This window comes from Mustela erminea, chromosome 14 (genome assembly GCF_009829155.1).
Source record: "Mustela erminea isolate mMusErm1 chromosome 14, mMusErm1.Pri, whole genome shotgun sequence".
NCBI classification, from domain to species: Eukaryota; Metazoa; Chordata; class Mammalia; order Carnivora; family Mustelidae; genus Mustela; species Mustela erminea.
Genome location: NC_045627.1, coordinates 75,779,847 through 75,804,001, shown reverse-complemented (window position 1 = coordinate 75,804,001; position 24,155 = coordinate 75,779,847). Strand labels below are relative to the sequence as shown.

General features: G+C 37.7%; 1 protein-coding gene across 1 annotated transcript in view; it reads right to left on the bottom strand.

Moving 5' to 3' along the window:
* The window catches only part of NHLRC2 (NHL repeat containing 2), a 53,059-nt gene extending 28,928 nt beyond the window's left edge, over positions 1-24,131 (bottom strand). Inside the window, exons 1-4 of the mRNA XM_032313820.1 lie at positions 23,696-24,131; positions 20,673-20,825; positions 2,837-3,292; positions 743-864 (exon numbers count right to left, since the gene is read on the bottom strand). Of these exons, the coding sequence (XP_032169711.1) occupies positions 743-864; positions 2,837-3,292; positions 20,673-20,825; positions 23,696-23,873 (909 nt within the window). The 5' untranslated portion in view covers positions 23,874-24,131. The remainder of the gene's footprint in view (positions 1-742; positions 865-2,836; positions 3,293-20,672; positions 20,826-23,695) is intronic.
* Positions 24,132-24,155: the final 24 nt, after the last annotated feature.

Sequence of the window (24,155 nt, the reverse complement as noted above, 5' to 3'; positions counted from 1 at the left end):
TTTAGTACATAAGAATCATATATAACTTTTATAATGAGGTAAAACGAGGGGTGCCTGGGTGGCTCAGTCAGCTAAGCATCTGCCTTTGGCTCAAGTCATGACCTCTGTACCAGGAATCTGGTACAGAGTCCCGCATCGGGCTCCCTGCTCAGCGGGGGGGGGGGTGTGTGTGTGTGTGTGTGTGTCTGTTTCTCCCTTTCCTTCTGCCTCCTTTCCCTGCTCGTGCTCTGTCACTGTTTGTCTGTCTGTCTCTTGCTCTCCAATAAATAAATAAAATCTTTTAAAAATAATTTTTAAAAATGAGGTAAAACAAATTTTAAGACTGACTGATAATTATTGCCAGGCAAAGCATTAGAGCTGAAGGGAGGTGGGAATGGTATGATTTTTTTTTCTCGGTTTGAGAAAATTTAACTGAAAAAAGGACATAGCATCACTCTGTAAACAGTGGTTAGGAAAATACCACAAAATGAGAAGTTTTGGGGTGATTAGGCACTTTGAAAAAAAGGATAAAAAAAAAACTTGATTGGCAGGTTTGTCTTCTGTGACAACTACAGGCTGACACACAGAAAAACAAGCTACCTAAGAATAAAACAAAAGCAGTTACCTCTGGAAAAAAAGCTGTATAAGGAGGATTTGAAGTGTTTCAAGTATCACCCTCTCATTCGAAATATTTAATGTAGCACATAAATGCCATTTTTTTTCTGAGTAGAAGATTAAAACTTTCCTTAAAATTGAAAATTACCTTTCTTATAAGGTGGTTTTCAGTATCTGCCACGTATATGATATTATTCCTTATGGCTACACCCTGTGGTGAATTAAAAGTTGACTCTGAAAATATTCCATCTTTTCTTCCAGGGTTGGGTCCTAAAAGACAAGATTGCCACAAGACAATTTTTTCCGCTTAAAAAGTTATCTCAACACTGCCACCCCCCCCAAATATTTTTCTTTCCTTTATTTTCTTTTTATTGTATCTATAGGGGAAGATGGATGTTAGCTGAACCTGTTGTGGTAATCATCTTACAACATATATAAATCAAACCAAAATAAATAAATAAAATTTGTATTTAAAGCTGGGATTTTAATATAAATAGCATGATATTTTCACCTAAAAACTATTTCTCAAGATACATTTTTCTCAAGATTAAGTTTTGCTAATGACAGGGCTTACTGGATAATGGTTACTTTAGTAGCATACATCAGAAGAGAATATATATTTTAAACTATTTTAATTATCTACTACCTGGACTAGAAAGAATTAAAAATAATTTTAATCTTTTCACATCTAGATGAATGATTTTTTAACAATTTTAGAAGATATACTCCTTTGGCAATACACAGAAAATTATGAACCTTTTCCTTAGAAAAATATATATGCCTGTAAGATGTCACAATTTCAAGGGGTTCCTAGATCCTGGGGGCCATTCAAGCATTTCTTAATAGTCTATGTACCCCAGGTTAAGAAACCTGCATATTTACTATTTCACTTTGCCACAAAGTTCTGTAATATCCTATAAACGCTTGGCGAGACAAAGAGTGGCTCTGGTCTAATGGCCACTTCTCAACTTCTCTAATACATGCAGAGTTTCAAGGGTGGAGAGTACACAACACAAAAACATGTAAGTGTTATCTCTGTGACCAGACAATAAGCCATACAAAGCCTGTAAGTCAGCACTCCCAAACTATGCTTTGCAGAACTCTGCTGTCCTAGATGTTAGTAAGAGAAGTAGTATAACGTAGTGGCCAGGAACATGAACTCAAGAGCCCATGTGACTTAGTTTAAGCTCTACCTCTTCCTAGCTAATGATCTAAGCAAGTTCTTTATATCTCGATTTCTCTTCTGTAAAATGGAGTAATAATATACCTAACTTATAGCACTGTGCGGACTAAATTAATACAGGTAAAGTGCTTAGAATAATGCCAGGTATATATATGTTTGCTATTATTATTATTAATACTACTATTATTGTTGTTAATGGGAGTTTCCTGTGGTAAAAAGGGAGAGAATCATGGTCCCTTTAGATTGGAAAATACTGTATGGTATAACCTCTCTTGAATATTCATGAGGTACATAAGCAAAGTAGAAGACTGAGGAGTAGAAGGACACTAACACCAATAAATGTCTCTTAAACACCTAACCAATATTTCCTAATTGTATCTGACCACAGAATTTTTAAAAATTATTGTAGATAACTTTCAATTTATTGCAAGATACCATTATTCCTAAAAACAGGTTTGGGAAAGATAGCTTACTGCTGGTTTTTCTGTTTAACAAAGGAAAATATTTATATCATTCTGAAAATTATACCATTAAAAACCTTTTAGCCATTTAAATGAACCTACCAAAACATAATTTTTAAGCAACAATTCTCATAACTGCCTGTCCTCAACTCAAACATCAAATTGCTGAAACAAAAGAAACATAAACACTAACATACACTCTAACAAAACAAAAACAAAAAAGAAGAAATGTGAAAAATTCAAGAGCTAAGGGAAGAGTATCTAGGCATCCTAAGAATAGCACCAGGCTTAGGAATAAGACTAGTTTATTTGCATTGGTAATGCAGATAACCCCTACTTTATGTATTAATGCTGCATGTTACCAAAGCAGGATTGCAAAGAGATGAATTACTTTTGACTATTATGTTACTAGATGTCAGTTCAACTTGAGGAAGCAGGATTAATAAGATGTATTTAACAGGTTTTATTAACTATGTAGATGTCAGTATGAGCCTGTTTTAGATCTAAAACCAGCGTGATAAATTTCAATTTTAATATATTTCCTTGAGCTTTTTTACTGTAAAATATATTACGTATCATAACTAGAAGCAAACTTTACCTCCAATGCTGTACTGAATTTCTCCATTCTTCCGGACGACCAAAATTCTATGATGTCCAGTGTCTGCTATGACCAATCTATGTGAAACATGGTCTACTGTTACTTTGCCAGGAAACAGCAATGGTGAAGGTGGCAAAGAATCTTTATAGAGTTTTACTTCAATTTTATTATCTCGGATCTGTCCCCTGTCTTTGTAATACTTTAACGCCATGGAAGTATATAAAAATAGTTTATCTTTGTGTCCCTCTCCAATCAAAGAAAATAACATATTTCCACGGGGTCCAAGTATGACCAGAGTTGGCCAGCAGGAAACTTCTAGTTCTTGCCAAAGACTGGCATCTGCATCATTAACCACGGGGTGGGTGATGTTGTATCGAAGAACAGCGCTCTTAATGTTATCCAGGACTTTTTCATTTGGAAACTTAGCCGAGTGAACGCCAACAATCAGAAGACCATCTAAATGGGAAAAATTGTAAGTTAAACATCACGAAGCATTGAAGTTTGAATGTCACCATCCACACATTAGGTTATGGGTCCTTAATAAACAGTCCAGACTTTTTGTTTTTGTTTTTTAAGGGTAGAACTAAAATAGTGTTTTCAACTCCATTTAAACATGAATAAAAAAAATTAACATTTAAATCTCATGACAATCTTGATTACATAAAAATACATATGATCAAAATAATGTGGGTATTTCAGGACTGAACCTCTTTGTGTCCTCTATCTAGACAAATTTTTTAAAAACATTAATTTCTTTTTAAGATTATATTTATTTATTTGACAGAGAGAAATCACAAGTAGTCAGAGAGGTGGAAAAAGAGAGAGGGGGGAAGCAGGCTCCCTGCTAAGCAGGGAGCCTGATGAGGGACTTGATCCCAGGACCCTGAGATCATGACCTGAGCCGAAGGTGGAGGCTTAACCCACTGAGCCACCCAGGCGTCCCCAAAACATTAATTTCTTACAAAGATACTAAAATACTGTCATTTTTTCCCCTTTAAAATTCATAGTGGCTATGACTGCTTTTTGCTGGTATTTATTGTCATATTATCCTCTTAGGTTTTTCCGGCCTACCTACATTACAGATTAACAGAATGAATATAAGGTCTTTATTTAAAATTACTATTAAATGGGGGTGCCTGTGTGGCTCAGTTGGGTTAAGCAACTGCCTTCGGCTTAGGTCATGATTCTGGAGTCTCAAGATCAGGTCTCACATCCGGGTCCCTGCTTGGTGGGGAGTCTGCATCTTCCTCTGACCTCTCCCCTCTCATGCTCTCTCTCAAATAAATCAATAAAATCTTTAAAAAATATACTATTAAATGGTTCTTAAACAGGCCTTAATTGTAGATAGCAGAACTGCTAAAAACTAAGAACAACATATTTCTTTTACCTAATCAAAACAGTGTGTCAAGAAAATGATATAGGGAAAAAAAAAGTAAAAAGGATTTGGCTGGATTCAGAGAAAGAACTCAATACTGATTACCAAGATAACAGAAGTAATAGGTAAATTACAATTTCCCAACCCACTCATCAAAAACTATGCACATCAGCATGAAGAAAAAATAAAACCACAATAATTGGGGGTGTAATTTCCTGATAGCTCATCCTTCCATTTGCAACTGTTAACTCCCAACAAAACACATACATCACACACATACACACAGAGCCCCCCTGTCTAAGGACCCAGAAAAGTACACAAAAGCAGGTACATTGTTAGCAGGGGGGCAAAACTTGGAGAAGTCGACCCTGAAGGGGAGTTTCCAGTTTCCTTTTCTCTTTCATGGCTTTGCCCTCAAGATGGGCCTCAGTTTAGAAGTAATGCAGGTGGTGAAAACAATGGAAATCCCTTCCTGGCCCAAGGAGCCAGGAGACTGGAGGGTGTGGAGAAAACCTCAAGGGGAGGAGAGCAGGAGACAGGGACCCCCCCACATCTAAGTATGAACACTCACAAGTCTTGGCTTAACTCCTAAACTATACCTGTTTGAGGCAGGCCTACAAAAGTGTAGCGGAGGCTTGAGCTGAAGAACCAAGGATTGGGTTGCTGAGCTGATGAAAGCAGAGCAGATCTGACTGAAGATGAGACAGAACTTAGAGTCTGAACCAACAAAGCTAAATGCCTGTGAAAACAAGGGACAGACCCCAGCACCAAAATAAAGCCGAAGTATGAATTAGTAGAGAAAGACTTTAAAGGAACTTTAACTATGCTCCGTGAGGTAAAGAAAAACACACTTGAAATAAATGAAAAGATAGGAAATACAGAAATAGAAACTGTAAGAAAGAGCTAAATGAAAATTTTAGAACTTAAAAATACTATATTTAAAATAAATTCACAGGATGCCTGGGTGGCTCAGTTGATAAAGCAGCTGCCTTCGGCCTGGGTCATGATCCCAGCATCTTGGGATCGAGTCCCACATGGGGCTCCTTGCTCAGCAGGGAGCCTGCTTCTCCCTCTGCCTGCCACTCAGTCTGCCTGTGCTCGCTAAAATAAAATCTTTAAAAATTTTTTAAAAAATAAAATAAATTCACTGGATGGCCTCAATGGTAAAAAAGAGATGACAGAGAAAAGAGTCAATAAGCCTAAAAATAGCTCAATGGAAATTATCCAATATAAAGAACACAAGGAAAGAAGACTGGAAAGCAAAAATGAACAGAAGTTCATGGACCTGTGGAACAGTTTAAATGATTTACTGTAAGCAGACTTGGAATCACTGAAGAAAAAAGACTGGGCAGAAAAAAAGTCTGAATAATACCAAAACTTCCAAAATTCAACTGACGATATAAATTTACAGAATTCAAGAAATTCAAGAATTCAAGAAATTCACTCTAAATAGGATAAATCAAAAGAAAATCACATTAAGGCTCTGAAAACCGAAGATTAAAAACCAAACCCTATAACCATTTTGAAAGAAAATACACACAGAAATGATATTGTGATTAGTAGTTGTTTAGGCACTGGGAAGAATGGTGGTGAGGAGGAGTGGGAAGAATTACACACAAAATATGTGTAGTTTACTGGGTGTCAAGTATACAAAGATACAGTTTTAAAAAAATTCATTAGCTCTGGAGTCATACTCCCTGTAATCAAATTCTGGCTTTACGACTTGCTGAGTTACTTTGGGCAAGTTACTTAACCTCTCTGGGCATTAGTTTTCTTATTCATAAAATTCGGAAAATAATAGTAACTGCCTCATAGGTCAGTTTTGAGGATCAAAAGAGATCGTCTGGGGTGCCTGGGTGACTCAGTAGGTTAAGCGTCTACCTTCAGCTCAGGTCATGATCCTGGGGTCCTGGGATCGAGTCCTGCATCAGGCTCCCTGCTCGGTGGGGAGTCTGCTTCTCCCTCCCACTCCCCCTGCTTGTGTTCCTGCTCTCACTGTGTCTCTCTCTGTCAAATACATAAATAAAATCTTTAAAAAAAAAACAATACTCTGTATAAGACATTTAGCATAGTACCTCGTATACTGTAAAAGCTCAATGAATGTTTACTATCAATTTTTTAAAGTTATAGGTACAAAGATAAACAAAGAAAAATACATTTTCTAACTAAAGCAATTACTAAAATAAAATAGCAAGGAAAATACATAGTTTGAACAAACAACAAATAAAAGCTAATACATACAATGCTTATGCATAATAATCATAAGTAAATATGAATGGGCTTCACTCATCTATTGAAAGAAAAAAATCTGGATACATTCTGTATACCAGAAATACAACTAAAACAAAGTTAACCAAAAAAGCTAAAAATAAAGGGGTAGACAAAGGTGCACCAGGAAAAGAAAGCAATACAAGGTCATGATCCTAATATTAGATAAGGCAGATTTCAAGCACCAAAGCATTAAACATGACAAACATTTTAATGCAAAAAGCATTCACAACAAAGATAAAACAGTAACAGGATAAAAAAGTAATGAATATCCATGTACCAAATAATAAAAGCAGCAATCTAATAAAACAGAAACATGCCACTCTCAGTGTGAACCAGTTCAAGCAGATACAGAAAGCCTAATTAACATAATCAGTGAGGTAGATCTTATTGATACATATCAAATTATACTGTGATAATATACTTCCTTCTGAAATATACCCAGAGTATTGGTAAATACTGATCACATAAAGAAAGCATTATGAAGAATACACTCTAACCACATTATAATAAAACTGCATATTAATAACAAAAAACAAAAGTAGCCTCCATGCCCAGTGTGGAGCCCAATGCGGGGCTTAAACTCACAACCAACCCTGAGATCAACACCTGAGCTGAAATCACCAGTCAGACACTCAACCTACTGAGATACACGGGCACACAAAATGCCTTTTGTTTAGGAGAAACACACTATTTCTGTGTATTTCTCCTTTATTCTCACATTACGACCACACTCACAATACTTTTGACACCAGAAATATGAGTTTTTCCCCCATTAGGCAATTGTCTGTAACACTGAATGGGTGTCCCATGATTCAATTCTGATATTAACCACGGTCAGTGCAGACACCACAGGTTAAGGGCTCAATCCTGTAAGACAGATGGCCCTGCCACTTTAGATGCCAATCACAAGTAATAGGTTCCCAAATTATCCTCAACTTCTGTTGGACTTGTCTACAAAAGAGAGATTTGACTTTCCCCTTGGATTCAATTATTTGCTAGAACAGCTCACAAAACTCAAGGCAACGGTTATGTTTATCAGTTTATTATAAAAAGATACGATGAAGGACACAGATACACAGGACAAGTTGTGGGAGTGGGGGTGGAGCTTCCATTCTCTCACCAAGGCCTTCACTTTCCCAGCACCTTCATGTGTTTACCAACTTGGAGGCTCTCTGAACTCCATACCTCTGGAATTTTTACGGAGGCTTTATCACATAAGCATTATAGAACATTAGCTCCATTTCCAGCCCCTTTCTCCTCTGGAAAAGGGGGTATAGGGTTCAAAATCCCTCACTTCTAATCATGGCTTACCCACCAAAGATCACCTCAGAATAAAACACACTGTTAATCTCCCAGGAAATTCCAAGGGATTCAGGAACTCTGTCAAGAACTGGGGGGCGTGGGGGGGGGTGTCAAAAACCAAATATTAAAACAAATGATGCCCTAGTGCTCTTATCACTTGGGAAGTCACAGGAGTGTCAGGACCTATGTGCCAGGAACCCAGGACAGAGACCAATATATATATTTTCTATTATCTTAATACCTCTCCACTTAAAAATTTTAAAACTCTCTATCAGCTCGACAGAAAGGTGAAACAAAAGTTGAAATTACAGAATTTCTAAAAAATGATAATGAACATACTATATAATTTATGACAGAAGAAAATTCATAGTCTTCAATTCAGATCCTTAAACATTTATATAAAAAATTAAAATAGATGATTAAATATCCTGCTATAAAAATCTAGGAAAACACATAAAAGACCTCAAATAGCCAAAGAAATCTTGAAAAAGAAAAACAGGGGTGCCTGGGTGGGTCAGTTGGCTAAGCATCTGCCTTCAGCTCAGGTCAGGATCCTGGGGTTCTGGGATCGAGCCCCACATCAGGCTCCCTGCTCAGTGGGAAGCCTGCTTCTCCATCTCTCTCTGCCTGCTGCTCTGCCTACTTGTGCTCTCCCCTCTCTCTCTATCGAAAAACTAAAGAAAATCTTAAAGCAAAACTGGAGGTCTCCTAATTCCAGACTTCAAGTTATACTACAAAGTGGTAGCAATTAAAACTGTATGGTACTGGCATAAAAATAGACACAATGATCAATGGAATAGAAAACCCAGAAATAAACCCGTAATTACATGGTCAATTAATCTTTGACAAAGGAGGAATGAATAAATAATGAGAAAGAGACAGTGTCTTTTTCAAATGGTGTTGGGAAAACTGGACAGCTACATGCAAAAGAATGAAAGTGGACCAATTTTTTACCATACACAAAAATAAACCCAAAATGGATTAAAGACCTGAAACCATAAAAATCGTTGACAAGAACGCAGTGATTTCTCTAACAACAGCCATAGCAATATTTTTCTAGATATGTCTCCTGAAGCAAGAGAAGTAAAAGCAAAAAATATATTATTGGGTCGAAATCAAAATAAAATGTTTCTGCACAGCAAAGAAAATCAACAAAACTAAAAGGCAATCTACTGAATGGGAGAGGTATTTGCAAATGACACATCCAATAAAGGGTTAGTATCCAAAATATATAAAGAGCAGATACAACTCAACACCCAAGAAACAAATAACCCAATTTAAAAATGAGCAAAAGACATGAATATTTTTCCAAAGAAGACATCCAGACGGCTAAAAGACACATGAAAAGATACTCAACATTACTCATCAGCAGCAAAAATGCAAATCAGAACCACAATGAGGTATCACCTCACACGTACCAGAATGGCTAAAATCAGAAACACGGGAAACAAATGTTGGTGAGGATGTGGAGAAAAAGGAACCCTCTTGCACTGTTGGTCGGAACACAAACTGGTGCAGCCACTGTGAAAAACAGTACGGAGTTTCCTCAAAAAATTAAAGATAGAACTATCCTACAATCCAGTAATCACAGAAATGGGTATTTACCCCCAAAATACAAAAACACTAACTCAAAAAGATACACGCACTCCTGTATTTATTGCAACATTATTTATAACAGCCAAACTATGGAAGCAGCCCAAGTGTCCACCCAGAAATGAACAGATAAACATGTGTACACACACACACTCAGGAATATTATTCAGCCATAAAAAAGAATGAAATCTTAACATTTGCAACAACATGGATAGTTAGAGAGTACAATGTTAAGTGAAATAAGTCAGTCAGAGAAAGACAAATACCATATAATTTCACTCATTTGTGGAATTTAAAAAACAAATGAGCAAAAGAAAAAAGAGAAAGAGACAAGCCAAGAAACAGACTCTTAACTATAGAGAACAAACTGATGGTTACCAGAAGGGAGCAAGTGGGGTGATGGATGAAATAGGTGATGGGGATTAAGACTATACTTGTCATGATGAGCACTATGTGCTCAGAGAATAGAATTGCTGAGACACTATATTGTACACCTGAAACTAACGTAACACTGTATCTTAACTATACTGCAATTAATATTTAAAAACATATTCTTTGGGTTTCAGGAGGGTTTCTATTTTTATTCCAGTGGTTACCTTTGTAATAATACCTTTTATCATTTTATAAAAGTATTAATCCCCATTTTTCATAACCTTTTATTATCTGGTCAATAATTTTTTCTAATTAATTAACTAGTTAATTAATTAGAAAGAGAAAGAGGGAGAGAGAGCAAGCACGCAGGGGGAGGAACAGAAGGGGAGAGAGAGAATCTCAAGCAGACTCTGCACTGAGTGTGGAGGCTGATGCAAGGCCTGATCCCACCACCCTAAGATCCAGACCTGAGCAGAAACCAAGAGTCAGACACTCAACCGACTGAGACATCCAGGCACCCCGGTCAATCATTTTAAATGGCATCCTTTAATTCCCACCTATTACCTATACAATAATCAATAGTTTTCTGCTTTCCATTCTCTCCTTTTTTCCCCTTTCTTTTTACTTGTATTCTATCTCTATATGATTTTACATTATTCTTCTACTCACAGGTGACAGAGTTATATTTTGTCAATTTAGCTAAAGTGATACTGTTTTCCAGTATTCTATTCCCTGCCTAGTTCTTATCCTTTAGTGAAAGAGATACTCCACGAGCGAACTGGAAGGCGCAGAGGCAGCAGCAGCCACATTCTCTTTTGCCTGGAAGACCGGTGCAGCGACCATGCGCTGCTGCATTTCATACTCTGCGGCTTATCTGCCGCCTCACCTTGCTGGCCGGCTGGTTGTGGGATAGCAGCTAAGCCCCCCACAGCTGAACCACAGCTCCTGCCAGACCTCCTCCCTCAGCTTCTCCAACTCCTAGGTCATATGAGTGTGGAACTCCACAACAAGGGACAACTTACTCTGTTGGTCACCTCACTACTTAGCTTGAAGTCTGCATGGGTCCCAGTTCTTGCCTGCAGGTGGCAGCTGCTTCTGCTCTCCTCTATTTCAACTCCCTCTTTCCTTTTCAACTGCCTGACCAGCTGACTTCAAGTTGAGGCACCAGAAACACAAGTAACAGTCATATGCAGACTAGATAAGCAGCTCCTGCAACTATATAATGTCAAGCGCCCATAATAAATCCTTTATTATTTCTCATCATGGATATACATATGAAATCTTCAGCCATCCATCTCTCAAGTGGATTCACCAGAAAGCAGATTCACCAGAAAGTAGATTCACAGGTGCATCTATTCACAGGTGATTCTGAGTTCTTGAACATTCAAAACTAGTTTTCTATAAGTCTGACTGAATCTTGAAAGATAGCTGGTTAGCTATAACATCCTTAGTTTATAGTTTCTCTATATAAGATTCTTTAAAATGTACTATTGCTTTGCTTTGTATGTTATGTATGTAAAGTCTGTCCTGTCCAATTCACATGCTTCTGAAAGTCATCATTTTTCTTGGAGGTCCTGAAGTTTCCTTTTTTTTTTTTTTAAGATTTTTATTTATTTGACAGGTAGAGAGGTCACAAGTGGGCAGAGAGGCAGGCAGAGAGAGGGGAGGAAGCAGGTTCCCTGCTGAGCAAAGACCCCGATGTGGGGTTTGATCCCAGGACCCCGAGATCATGACCTGAGCTGAAGGCAGAGGCTTAACCCACTGAACCACCCAGGTGCCCTAGGTCCTGTAATTTCTTGAACATCTCTAAAGTATAATAGTTTAAAATAGGATACTTCTTGGGCTGTTATTCTGTGTCAGTTTTCCCTGGTATCTGGTAGTACCTTTCAATATGCAGATTCAAGGTTTCTTTTATTTTCATAGCATTTTTTGGATTCTAATTTTACATTATTAGTTTCGGTCAGTTGTTTTGATTTTTGTCTTCAGTCTTTAAGCAGTCTTATGTTTGATCTCTTCTGCCTGTCTTTCTGTTCAATCATTTCCTGTTTCTACTTTTTTTTCTAGCCAATTTTCCTTCTCTAAGTTGGTTTACCTCCTGCTTTACTTCAATGCCCCTTATTCATTTTATATGACTTTATTGCCCCTTAGGCACCTTATAATTTAGTCTTCATTTCTAACATAATTCTGATCTTAACTCCTTTTCTGAATTCAAGCACCACTTATTTCTTACACCTTTGGGTGGGGGGGGGGGCATTTCCATTCTTAGTTTTTGAATTTCTGAATCAAGATCCTTTTCCAGTATTCTAAATGCTGTTTGAGGATAGATTGATCTATCTATAATTCAGTATGGGTTGTGTTACAGTTTTTATCATTTTTTGGATCACTTTTTTAAAAGATTTCATTTATTTTAGAGAGAGAGACATGGCAAGAGAGGGAACACAAGCAGAGGGAGTGGGAGAGGCAGGCCTCCCGCTGAGCGGGGAGCCTGATGCGGGGCTGGATCCCAGGACTCTGGGATCATGACCTGAGCTGAAGGCAGCCGCCAGCCAACTGAGCCACCAGCCACCCCCTGATCATTTTTAAGCAAGAATGTTCATCAGCATTTCAACTCTGAACCACATTTTCAGCTTTTTATAGTTTTATATGGATGTGATCTGCTTTTTAATATTCTCCATTTTGTGGACAGGGCTCCTAGGTTGAGGGTATGCTTTTCCAACAGTTCCCTTTCCCTATGTAGCTTCATTTTTGGGTAGCATCATTAGAAGGAGGGATTGGTGTGTACTTTCTTTCTTTTTTCTTTTTTTTTTTTCCCTGCAAATCCTTAACTTTTCCCTCTTATTTAAAAAAAATTTTTTTAAGTAAACTATCTTCAAGGGAAACTACACCTCCATGTCCAATTCACTCTAAGAAGCAATGCTTCTCTCAAGCTTCTGTTCTTAGTCCCACACTCCTCCTTCAAGAGCTAGTGTTATGATCTAAAACTGTGTTCAATATTTTGCATCTAATTTTGGAGTTTCTCTTTCTACTGGTTAAGGGGTCATTCTGTGCCTTGCCCAAGAGCTGTGATCCACTCTCCTTTTTTTCACGGAGTCGTTTAGCCTCTCCCATTCCTGTTCCAGTACCTCAGGCTTGCAGGAAGAGGACCTTTAATGGAATTCAGTTTATTTCTCAATGCAGGTAATTTGAAGGCCATGACATTCTGTCTTTTACTACTGCTGAATGAATGATCAAGTGTGGTTTTAGTTACTCTTTTTGTTTTTGTATTTGAGGAAGATGAAAAGATAAATGAGGAGATTCAAAATCCGGTGGCCTTCCTTCTCCTCCAAACCCAGAAGTAGGAGAGAGAGATTCCTGTTTTTAACATCCGTTATACTGAGATATAATTTCCTTAAAGTAAATTTTGTCCCTCAATACTTTGTTAACTGATTAAATAAATATAACTAAACCCTAAAACCAGCCTCTTACTTAACGGAGAAAAATGAGAAATATTTCCAATAAGATAAAGACAAGGCAAAGGTGCCCACTGTCTCTACTACTACTGAATAATGAATTGGGAGGGGGTTTTTAGCTAACAAAATTAGATAAGAGAAATCAATTATAGAAATAAGATTTGGAAAATTTCTTTGAAGATAATATAGCATGTTAGGGAAACCACAGAGAAACAATTATAAAACCAAACCAAGTAATAAAAGATTCGGGAAGCAGAATATAAAATTAATAGATAAAAATCAATAGCCTTTATATACCTATACAACAACCAGTTAGAGTATTTAAGGCTAGGTGAAACCCCACTTACAATAAATAGCCACAAATAAATGAAAACACTTCCAACTGCATTCTAAAATGCAATTTAAAACTACAGCAAGGGGTACCTATCTGGCTCTGTCAGAAGAGCATGCAACACGTGGTGTCAGGGCAAGTTTGAGTCCCATGCTGGATGCAGCGTTTACTTAAAAAATAAATAAAACTACACCAAGATACCACTCACCTATTAAATCAGTCCAAATTAAAAAGCATGTCAATACATTTTACTGGGGCAGCAGTGGGGAAAGCAGCATCTTACCTTCTCTTAGCAGGAATGCAAACTAGTACAAGTCTCCTGGTGCTGAATATAGCAATACCCAACAAAACTATGCTGTATGTATTTAACTTTGACCCAGAAATCCCCCTTCTAAGAATTTACCCTTAAGATATGATACCAGCAATATAAAAACATATTCACGAAGTTATTCACTGTTTGTAACTATTTAATATTGAAAACAAACTAAGGGCTGATACAAAGGAAAGGACAATGACTGAATTATTTATTATTATAAATTACAACACACACACACACACACACACACACACACACACAATGGGGTGCTATGTACTATTAAAAATAATCAGGAAGTTCTCTATATGGAGTGGCTACCAGGATACACTGATACATTAAAAAAAGCAAAATGCACAGAAACAGAGTAGGTCACCATTAGTATTTTTCTAAGAAAGAAAACAAAGAACGGAAGAATGGGATGGAAAGAATAAGAAACAGGCAGAAGATATGGGTAGATGGAACTATACTGTCTACACAGTTCTGACTTTCAGGACCCTGTTTAAATTTTATATCCTCAAAAACAAAATCAACTAAAAATACAAACAAATGAATCTAACTGTACTTCAAATGAATAACATAACCTCATGGGGAGTGGGAAAGACTAGTCTAAGTTAGTTTTGAATTAGTTGAGAAGGACTAGAAGCAAAGACCCCCAACAGCAATGAGCACAAGCAGCACAGACCTTGATTTCTCAAAACCATTCCCAATATTCAATACTAAAAGGAATCAGAGCTCCCTGGAGAAATGGCTGATTCAGGGAAGGGGCTGGGAAAGTACAAGAGGAACCTTTAAATACTTTGTTGCGACAAGTAAGGAAGTACTCAAAGAATGTTAAGGGCGTGTCAGAATGACACAGGTGATAGCCTGATGAGGATTCCTTTCGTCAAACAGGGAAAATACGAACATCTGAATACTGATGGTGATGATTATAACCCAATGATTTAAATAAGGATTCAAGAGTCAAATCTTTATATATATGTTTAACATGCATACACACAATATATATACATCAAAACACACATTACATACACATACATACACTCCTTCCGATAAACATTACCTAACAGTTCTTCGAAGAAGTGAAGATTAGGGGGAGATGGGAATCCTGAGAAGGTGCTAACCAGGGGAAGAGAATAAGGAAGGAGATTCATGGAGCGAAAACAACACACATAAAACACAGTGCATGAAAGACAGAAGAGATTGAAGACTGTAAGTGACTAAACGCAGAGAACAAAGGGAAGCAGGGGACAAAATAAGAAAAAAAAACCCCTATAGGTAGGATCAAAATTGTAAGTCATTTAAAGGATGTTTTAGATGTTATCCTTAAGAGCAATGGAAGTCATATGGAGAATGAAGTGCAAATCTCAAAGATAATTTACACTAAATCCATAACCTTCCCTTCCCAAACTGTCCTTTCTATAGTGTGTCCTTTCTCTGAATGGCACCAGCATCTGTCCAATTACACAAGCCAAAAATCTACCTAGGAGATCTCTGTAATAACCCAAGAGGCCTCTCTCATTATCCATATTTAACCCATAACCAAATGCTATTAGTTTTATTCCTCTATAACTAGTTTCAAGCTATTATCAGGTCCCAGAGGGAGCACAACAACCTTGTCATATAGATCTCTTACATCCCTTCCTGAACACTAATTAGTTACCCATCCAGGAGGGTGACTAATCTTTAAACAAACACAAATCTCATCATATCACCCTCTTGCATTCCACCCTCTTTCACTGTCCTTTGTATAAAAACCAAATCTCATCTCCCCAGTACATTTACCACTCCTTCTTCCCTCCCCTCAGGGTGCTACGGCAGCCCCGCCTTCTTCCGGTTCATCCAGAGTATCATTATTCCTCTTGCTTGATGCCTTAACACACAATGCTCCTTCGGCCTGCTATGTTCTTCATCCTCTTTCACCCGGTAAAGCCACATTTCTCATCTAGATCTCAAGCTCAATTTTTACTCTTAGGCTTTAAATTCCTCCAGATTAAACTCCATTATTTGTTTCATAGCACCCTATAATTTTCCTTAGCACTAATCAGAAATTATAAAGCTATTGGTGAGTATTTGATTATAAGTCTTGCCCCTGTTAACAAGACTATAATTCCTATTAATTATTTAGGTATCGTGCATGTTTCATTATTCACTAGCACAGTGCTTAGTACACAGTTGGAAACAAAACAATGACTAGATGGGACACGAACAGTGAAGAAATTTATGTATTTATACAATATATAAACCATACTATATTGTCTAAATACACTATATTAATCTATAAAGACAACTAAGTAATGATGCCTCACATTTTTTCAGTATCAATAATCTTAAAGTAAACAGATTAAAAAAATACTTTGCTTTTTCTGTTAATCATACACAATAAAAAAATAGAATGTGAAAGATCCTTCCCTTTATGAATCTTCTGCCAGCACAGGGATCAAAACTACTCCATATGGAAGGGAAGGAGGGAGAGGGAAATGGAGGAGGGAAACTGGGAGGGAAGTGGGAAGGAGAAGCCATATAAAAAGAATAACCACTTCTAAAATATTAGTAATAAAATAATAACTTCAAAAAATCATTTTAAAAACTTCAAAGGTCTTATTTTTCAGAGATACAAATATACAGAATTGTACTAGATTATAACTGTATATAGCAGTATATATCACATTATATTTATATAATATATAGTAGAAAGCACAGTTAAATCACAAACACTGTAATAACCTAGGTAAATGCAAGGACTGAAAACCAGTTGAGGAGTTTTACATGCTAGGAAACTGTAAATGGAGACATTCTGAGATCTAAACGACAAGGATGACACTTCCTAGACTAGAAAAGATAAGGGTATTCCAAGCGGAGAGAACACTGTCAGGGCCTTAAAGCAAGAAGAGCAGTGACACTGAGGAACTAAAGGCAAGCCAGGGAGGCTAGAACGCCGTGAGGAAGAGGAGTAGGGTGTGGACAGGTAGGATTTTAGATTTCGTACTAAAAGCAATAGAAACATGAAAAGGCAAAATCACTGAACACTAAAACACAGAGCTGAAACAAATTTGAATTTTTTAAAAAGTTTTTTTAATAATTTCAAAAACGGACGTTGCCCTGTGTCTCTCCTGACATACCCTCAAAGTGCCACAAACTGACCGGTATTTTCATCATACTTCATCTATATAAAACAGAATATAAGGACTGCTACAGAGAAAAAATGGTATTCTTTTGAAGGCCTGCTTACAAGGGTGGCCCTTGCCAGGATTTCAGGAGGGTTCCTGCCATTCCCAGAACGGTAAGGATGGCTTGCTAGGCCTAAACTGGTGTACGAATAATATGGTTTATGCTGAACACCTGCTTTCTTTCTGGGACTCTAGAATTTTCCTGCAGAAAATTCCTCCAGAAGCTGCCTATTTTGGCCAGCCCCCAGGAAAAACCTTGGTTGCTGAGTCTCTAATGAGAGTCGCTGGTAACATCTCAAATGCGCTGTAACAACTCTTCTCTGGCTATTAAGTTGCCTGGTATGACTCTACTAAGGGAATAGGAAGCCTGTGTTTTGTCTCCTCTGGATTTAGCCTCATTCAGGCACCTCTTCCCTTCGCTGCTTTCACGTTGTATCCTTTAGCTGTAACAAATTACAGCTAAGAGTCCTCCTAAAGAATTATGGAACTTGGGGATGGTACTGGGAAAACTGACACACCATCAAATTATATATGGAGTCACTGGAAGGTTTAGTTTCATTATAAAATTAGAACTCATTCTTCTAATCTTTAATAAAGTTAAAACAGAAAATTAGCATCTACTACATAGTGAGAATACCAGCATTTACCCAGTAGTAATCCTAGCATTTAGGTTAAGTCTGATTTAATTATGCATTAACATATACCTAGCAGTCACATTTTAAAATATGTCAAGTGTTCCTAATAGATTTTTTTATGAAATAAGAATACTTTTCCTTAATAGCCATTGTGCTACATTTGTGTATTATATAATAACATTATCATTAATGCATCCAGCATAAAAAGGCAGTTTTATATATTCTCAAGTACAAAGAGAAAAATAAAACCTCAAAATGTGAGTTACCTATCAGTTAATGTAAACATGTGCTAAATCATTATGAATCAATAACAAGCTTAGGGCACGGCTACATTTAAGAATTTCCTAAAGATCAAAAGGCATTTATAATGTCTCATGCTATCATGAAAATGATACCGGTCACCGTTACAAACTTAATTTTAAAAGCTATTTTACAGAGGAAGGAGACTGGGTATTAATTTGGACCCTTTTCAGGCTGTTTTTGATTAATAAGCACTTCCTCAGTTGGCTGAGCATTTCTGGCTTACTGATGAAATGAGCTGAATATTCCATGGAATTTAAAATAGGCTGCTGAATGTCACTTCAAATACTATTAGCATTGCTGCAAATATGTTCAGAAACATAGCAGATAGTGATGAGACAAGACACATTCGCTGTAAGAAAGCAAATTAATTTAGTGACAGCTTATTGAGCTTTCATATGAAAATCTCTGGGTATACCTGCTTTTGTGAATATGAATTGAATGTAGATTTTGAACAATAAAAAATATTTTGAAGTTACCAGCATTTTCATAAAGTAGCATATTACTGAAGTAATGTTTCTTTGAAATTACAGTGTTGGGATCACTTCAAGTATCTTACTTCTCAGAAGTGCATTTGCATGTAGAAATAGTTTTTGTGTCACAATGTGCTATAAAAATGATGCTCCAGTAAATGGATAAAGAGATTACAAAGACCCATTCCAATAAATTCTTGAATTTGCTTCAGGTGTGCGGTAATTAAGTTAACCACATACAGTCTTTTACGGGTTATCCAAGTATGGAAACAGTTAATTCTGGAATTCTTAACCCAGTCTTTCATCCTCCTATTAAACAAACAAACAGGGATACCTGCGTGGCTCAGTCAGTTAAGTGTCTGCCTTTGACTCAAGTCAGAATCCTAGGGTCCTGGGATTGAGCCCCGCATCACATGGCTCCCTGCTCAGCGGGGAGCCTGTTTTCCCTCTGCCTGCCACCGCCCCCCAACTCCTGCGCGTGCACGCTCGCGCTTGCTCTCATTCTCAATCTCTCTCTGGCAAGTAAGATAATAAATCTTTTTAAAAAATAATAAATCAAAAACAACTTTAAATATCTCTGTACCTTCAGTGGAAGAGAAAGGCTAAGCTAATAATGAAACTTTTCACAGCTGGTCTGAACCTAAGGCACCTTCCTCTCATCTTCCCCAGAAGTCTCTACAATCCGGCCACACTGAACCACTGACCTCTCCCCAAACAGCCCACTCTTCCATGCCTGCCTACTTATCTGTCACTTCCTCAGCCAGCTTTGTCCAGCTCCCTTTTCATTTTCAGCTGTAGTCCTGCTTACTTCTCAAGTTCAAGCTTAACTGTCTGCTCCTCTGTGAAATCTTTTCCAATGCTTCTAAGCAAAGTGAATTACTCTTTTCCACAGGTTCCATGATGCTTTTTATTCAACTCTGTTACATTCTCCTCAGCAGCTAGCAGAGTACTCTGCATATATCACATGTTCAAAAAATACACTCACTTGCATGAGCTTGACCAAAACACAGAGGGATCCAAAACTAGCAGCTAATAAGATACTTTTACTTTTTTTTTTTTTTAAAGATTTTATTTATTTATTTGACAGAGAGAGAAATCACAAGTAGGCGGAGAGTCAGGCAGAGAGAGAGAGAGAGAAGCAGGCTCCCGCTGAGCAAAGAGCCCGATGCGGGGCTCGATCCCAGGACACTGAGATCATGACCTGAGCCGAAGGCAGCGGCTTAATCCACTGAGCCACCCAGGTGCCCCAAGATACTTTTACTTCTTAAATCAATACCGATTAAACTTTTGAAAACATGAGTTAGCTACCAGTAATACCAGAGACCTTTATAAAGCTCACTGACTGGCAATTTTAAGATAAAATATATTATAATTTATAAGCATCTGAGGTTTCACTTGCACTGAAGAGTTTAACCCAGCATTCCTTTTTAATATTCACTCTTTTTTTTAAAACCAAGTTATCTTTCAATTCTGTAATATATTCTCATTTTTATCCTCATTTAGAGGATCAGTGATCCTCTACCCTTTTTATCACTCCAATTGTGTTAATTTAAGCCTAATCAAATCAAACCTTTAATTAGTTGCATTAACCTCATATGCTCTTTTTTAGAAGAAAGTAAACAAGAGGAAAGAGATCTGAAAAAATTTCAAAGTTCTAAAGCAAATACTAAGTATAATCTCTCTCACATCTTCAGAATTTGTAATACCATAAAAGAGGATTTCCTAGTGTGCTTTGGAAAACATTAACCTTTATAAATCATTTTTTAATAAAGCAAGGTCAAAGAAAAAGTATCTGCTATAATATTTGGCATTCCACTGTAGTTCATGTCATCTGAAATTAAAGGAAGTCTAATCACATTTCCTAATAAGAACTTTGAACCTTTATATCTTAGTGAGAAGAGTGTAAGATTAGAGTCACAAGTTTTACTTTCTCATAGGACAAATTTAGGTAAGTCTAAATATACATAATGAACTTTTAAAAAATACTTGATCATAAAAAATAAATCATGTCCTTAACCTCAGAGGAAAAAAAAAATATACTAAATCCTGGTTCCTTAGGAAGGCAAACCATTATCACTAAGCTTAACTCTTCATGAGAAGGTACAGGGAGTCCTTAAATCATAGATTAGAAATTACTTTTAGAATCACTGAAGTCTTGCCAAATGTTCATTCTCCTATGAGCAAATGAGTCAGCTACTCCTCCAGTGCCTATGCCTGGACAGTCTGCTAGAAACCAATTAAAGGGCAGATACCTTTATCGGAGTATGTGTGTTCTAATGCATGAAGATCAGGCAATAGGTGAATGCAGTTTATGCAGCAGTAGGTGAAGAAGTCCAAGATGACTACTTTTCCACACAGATCCTTGTAGACAGAAATAGGTTCTGCGGTGTTCAGCCATTCTAATCCTGAAATTTACACAAAACAGACTATCATGATTAAAGGAAAAAGCAGAGATAACTTATCTAAAACTTTCCATTAAAACATAAACCATTACTATTTCTAAGGAAGGGCTGAGTGGGTGGGGTAGATGGTAAAGATTCTATAATGGGGCAGTATGCAAATATAATCAGAAAAAACCACTAAATTCTTTCAGAAATAGTACACTAGTCTGTGTGTGAAAGAAAGCAAGATCAACACACCTAGGTAAAAAGCGAGAGTAAACAGCAAATATTAAGAGGACCTAAGTACACAATCAGGTTCAAATAAGCTTTTGAGAATGAGGCTATTTTAAAAGCAAAACAGGACTAAACTCAAAAAGGAGTAAAGTGTTAAAATATAAACATACGAAATGCCTATGCCAATTTCATAAGAACTAAAGTGCTCTGGACTTGAATGAAACCTTAAATACAAAATATTTTAAATGCAAAGTTAAGCAAAATACACTATTACAGATTTCATGGAAGCAACATTAATATTGATGAAGAACATGTTTCCTTCCCTCCAAAGAAAGGTAGAATCTCATTAATCTGTATTTTGATAAGTCAGAATTTATAATTACTTGAGCATGACTTACAACTTTAACTATGGACTGTAAAGATTTTGTTAAAGATTAAAAGTACAACATCTCTACTTAACCAATTTAGAAAAACAAAGATAATGAGCTCATTGTTTATAAGTAAATACAGCCACTAACACTATTAATTACATCTCAAAAAGTATTCAGAAATATTTTATAGAAACTGAAAAACAAAACTGGGTGGAATTAAGTGAATAACAGCAGCTAATGACTAATAATAGTAACTGGAATTACTCAATTAAAACAAAATTCTAATAAATAAATAAATGACCTGCAAATCAAACTAGTCTTTTGCCTTAACTAGTCCAACCTAGTGAAGTTTTACGGCAGAGTAAGCTCTTAATTGTGCATTTTAATAAAGTGTTAATTGTATACCAGATCACATAATCATATAAAACTTCAAACTTATGTATGTTTCACATCTTAACTGCAAAACATTTATGAATCGGTCTTTTAAATTTATTTTCTGTAAATACTCAAGAGTGACTTAGATTGCAAAGTAAAGAAAGTATATTACATGTCAGTTATTGTGCTTACCAGGCTTAATAATAATAAATTTTACAATAACTACAATGAATATAATTTTTAAAAACTTAACATCCATTGAGCTATCCTAAAAACCAAGAACTTTAGATATACTACCTCTAATCCACATTATTAGCCTGAAAGCTAAATACTTGCTCTTTTTTATGAGGGAGTAAAGTAAGGCTTGGAGAATCGAGTAGCTTGCTCAAAATCATGCAACTAACAAATGAAATAACTAGGATTTAATCCCAAATCTGTCTGAATCCATCCACTACACCAGTTTCCCATAAACACATCTCTTTTAAGAAATGAACAAAGCATACTGTTTCTGAGATAGTTGTTTATGACTTCTTGATTACAGCTTAAAGAAACCAAGAAAAAGTTACCTAGTATTCTGAGCTCAATAATCAGACCCTTAAGAAAATTTGACTAGGTCACATATGAAGCCTGAATATTTTGTTGTATTATTTATGAGTCACTAAGGTCAAATCTCATAATACATACATACATAATAATACATAATAGAGTGGGTGTAATAAAATATACCCACTGTAAATATAAACAGGACTAGAAAATAAAAACACTGGCCCAAAACCTAACCGGAAGCCTCTCTGTTTATAACACTATACTATGTAACTAACTTCTTACAAAGTTTTTTAAAAACATGCACATATGTATATACTCTGTTAAAGTTCTTTTGATGGGAGAAGCAGTCATGAACCTAATTCTTTCATAATAACTCCACAATATTTCAAATTCAGGATAGGATTAGTAATGGAAAAAAATAAGCATTTTTGAAGGTGGGAGCAAAAGGCTTGGAAAGACACATAAGACTCTATTTTCAAAGGCAAGGTTCTGGTGTATCTCCCATGAGATACCGAACCCTGCCACAACCAACCAATTAACTATACATGTGGTTTCAGTGTCACGCCAGGAGACATGCCAACACCAACAAAACAAGGCCAGTCTCAACCAAAGAAGGGAAAGTACGGTTTCATTTATCAATGCAAGATGTTCTTCCCATATAGCACTACAGGGAGTATCCGTTCGCTGGGGTTCTAAACCCTCACAGAGCTGGGGTTCAAACCCTGGAGACAGGCCGTAATTGATGCAGATTTTTTTAAAAATTACAAATTTCAAGACTTTGACCAGCGCAGTGTGGTACAGCTAAGACACCTGCCAGTCTGGGGTCTGCATCATCCGGCGGCGGCGGTTATTAGTTGCGAAGCCTTGAGGAAATTACTTAGCCGACTTGTGGCTCAGTTCCCTCAACTATAAAGAGGTCTTGAAGAGGTCTCAACGAGTTCTAGAGAGGAGTAACTAGAACAGTCCCCCGATGTGTTTGCAATTGCGTGTGGCACAGAAGTGCTCAGTAAACGCCAGCATTACGCGCAGAGGATGACAGTGACGATGCTGGGCAGCCAGACTGAAAGAAGAGGGTGGCATGGACGTTTCAATCCTTGCCAACCGGGGCCACTAAACATTCATGGAATGTCTACTGAGTTAACACAAGGCCCCGGCAGGGACTCGGATCCAGAGGCGAATGTGCACGTTCCCCGCGCTCCAGAAAACCACCTTTTCCCGCCGCCTGGGGACCCGGGGAAGCCGCAGAGCTGGCGATCCGCCCGGGCGCGGTTGCACAACCCCGCCTCGCCCCCCGTTTCAGGGGAGGGCTCCGTCCCCGAGGAAGGGGAGGTTCCGGGAAGGGTCCCCACCCCGAAGCCTGTCCCTCACCTTCCGGAAACTCGGGCACTGACAAGTCCTGCTCCCGGCCGTCCACCTTCTGCAGATACTGGTAGACCAGACTGTCCTTCTCCTCCTGGGTGACGGCGTCGAGCAGGGCGTACTCCAGCGGGGTCTGCGCCGGGAGCAGGCCCGCGAGGCTGCAGCCCCGGGCTCCGGGGGCCGCCATATTCTCTCCGGACAGTCCAGAGGCGGCCGCCGGGCCCGCGGGAGGGTCTCCAGTAGGGAGAGAGGAAGCGATTACTGTCCTTTGGTTTCAAAACAGCACATTCACCTCACTCGCCACCGGCCCCCGCTCCACGTAAACAACACCTTTTTCTTTTGTAATCATGCATTCCAATGCTGAGACACAAACTGTCGGAATTCCCGGGCCCGTAATTTAGCCACCGGCCCAAACCACCCCGCCCCTTCCAGAGCGTCCCGCCACAACCGAGCCTGGACATTCGGAGCG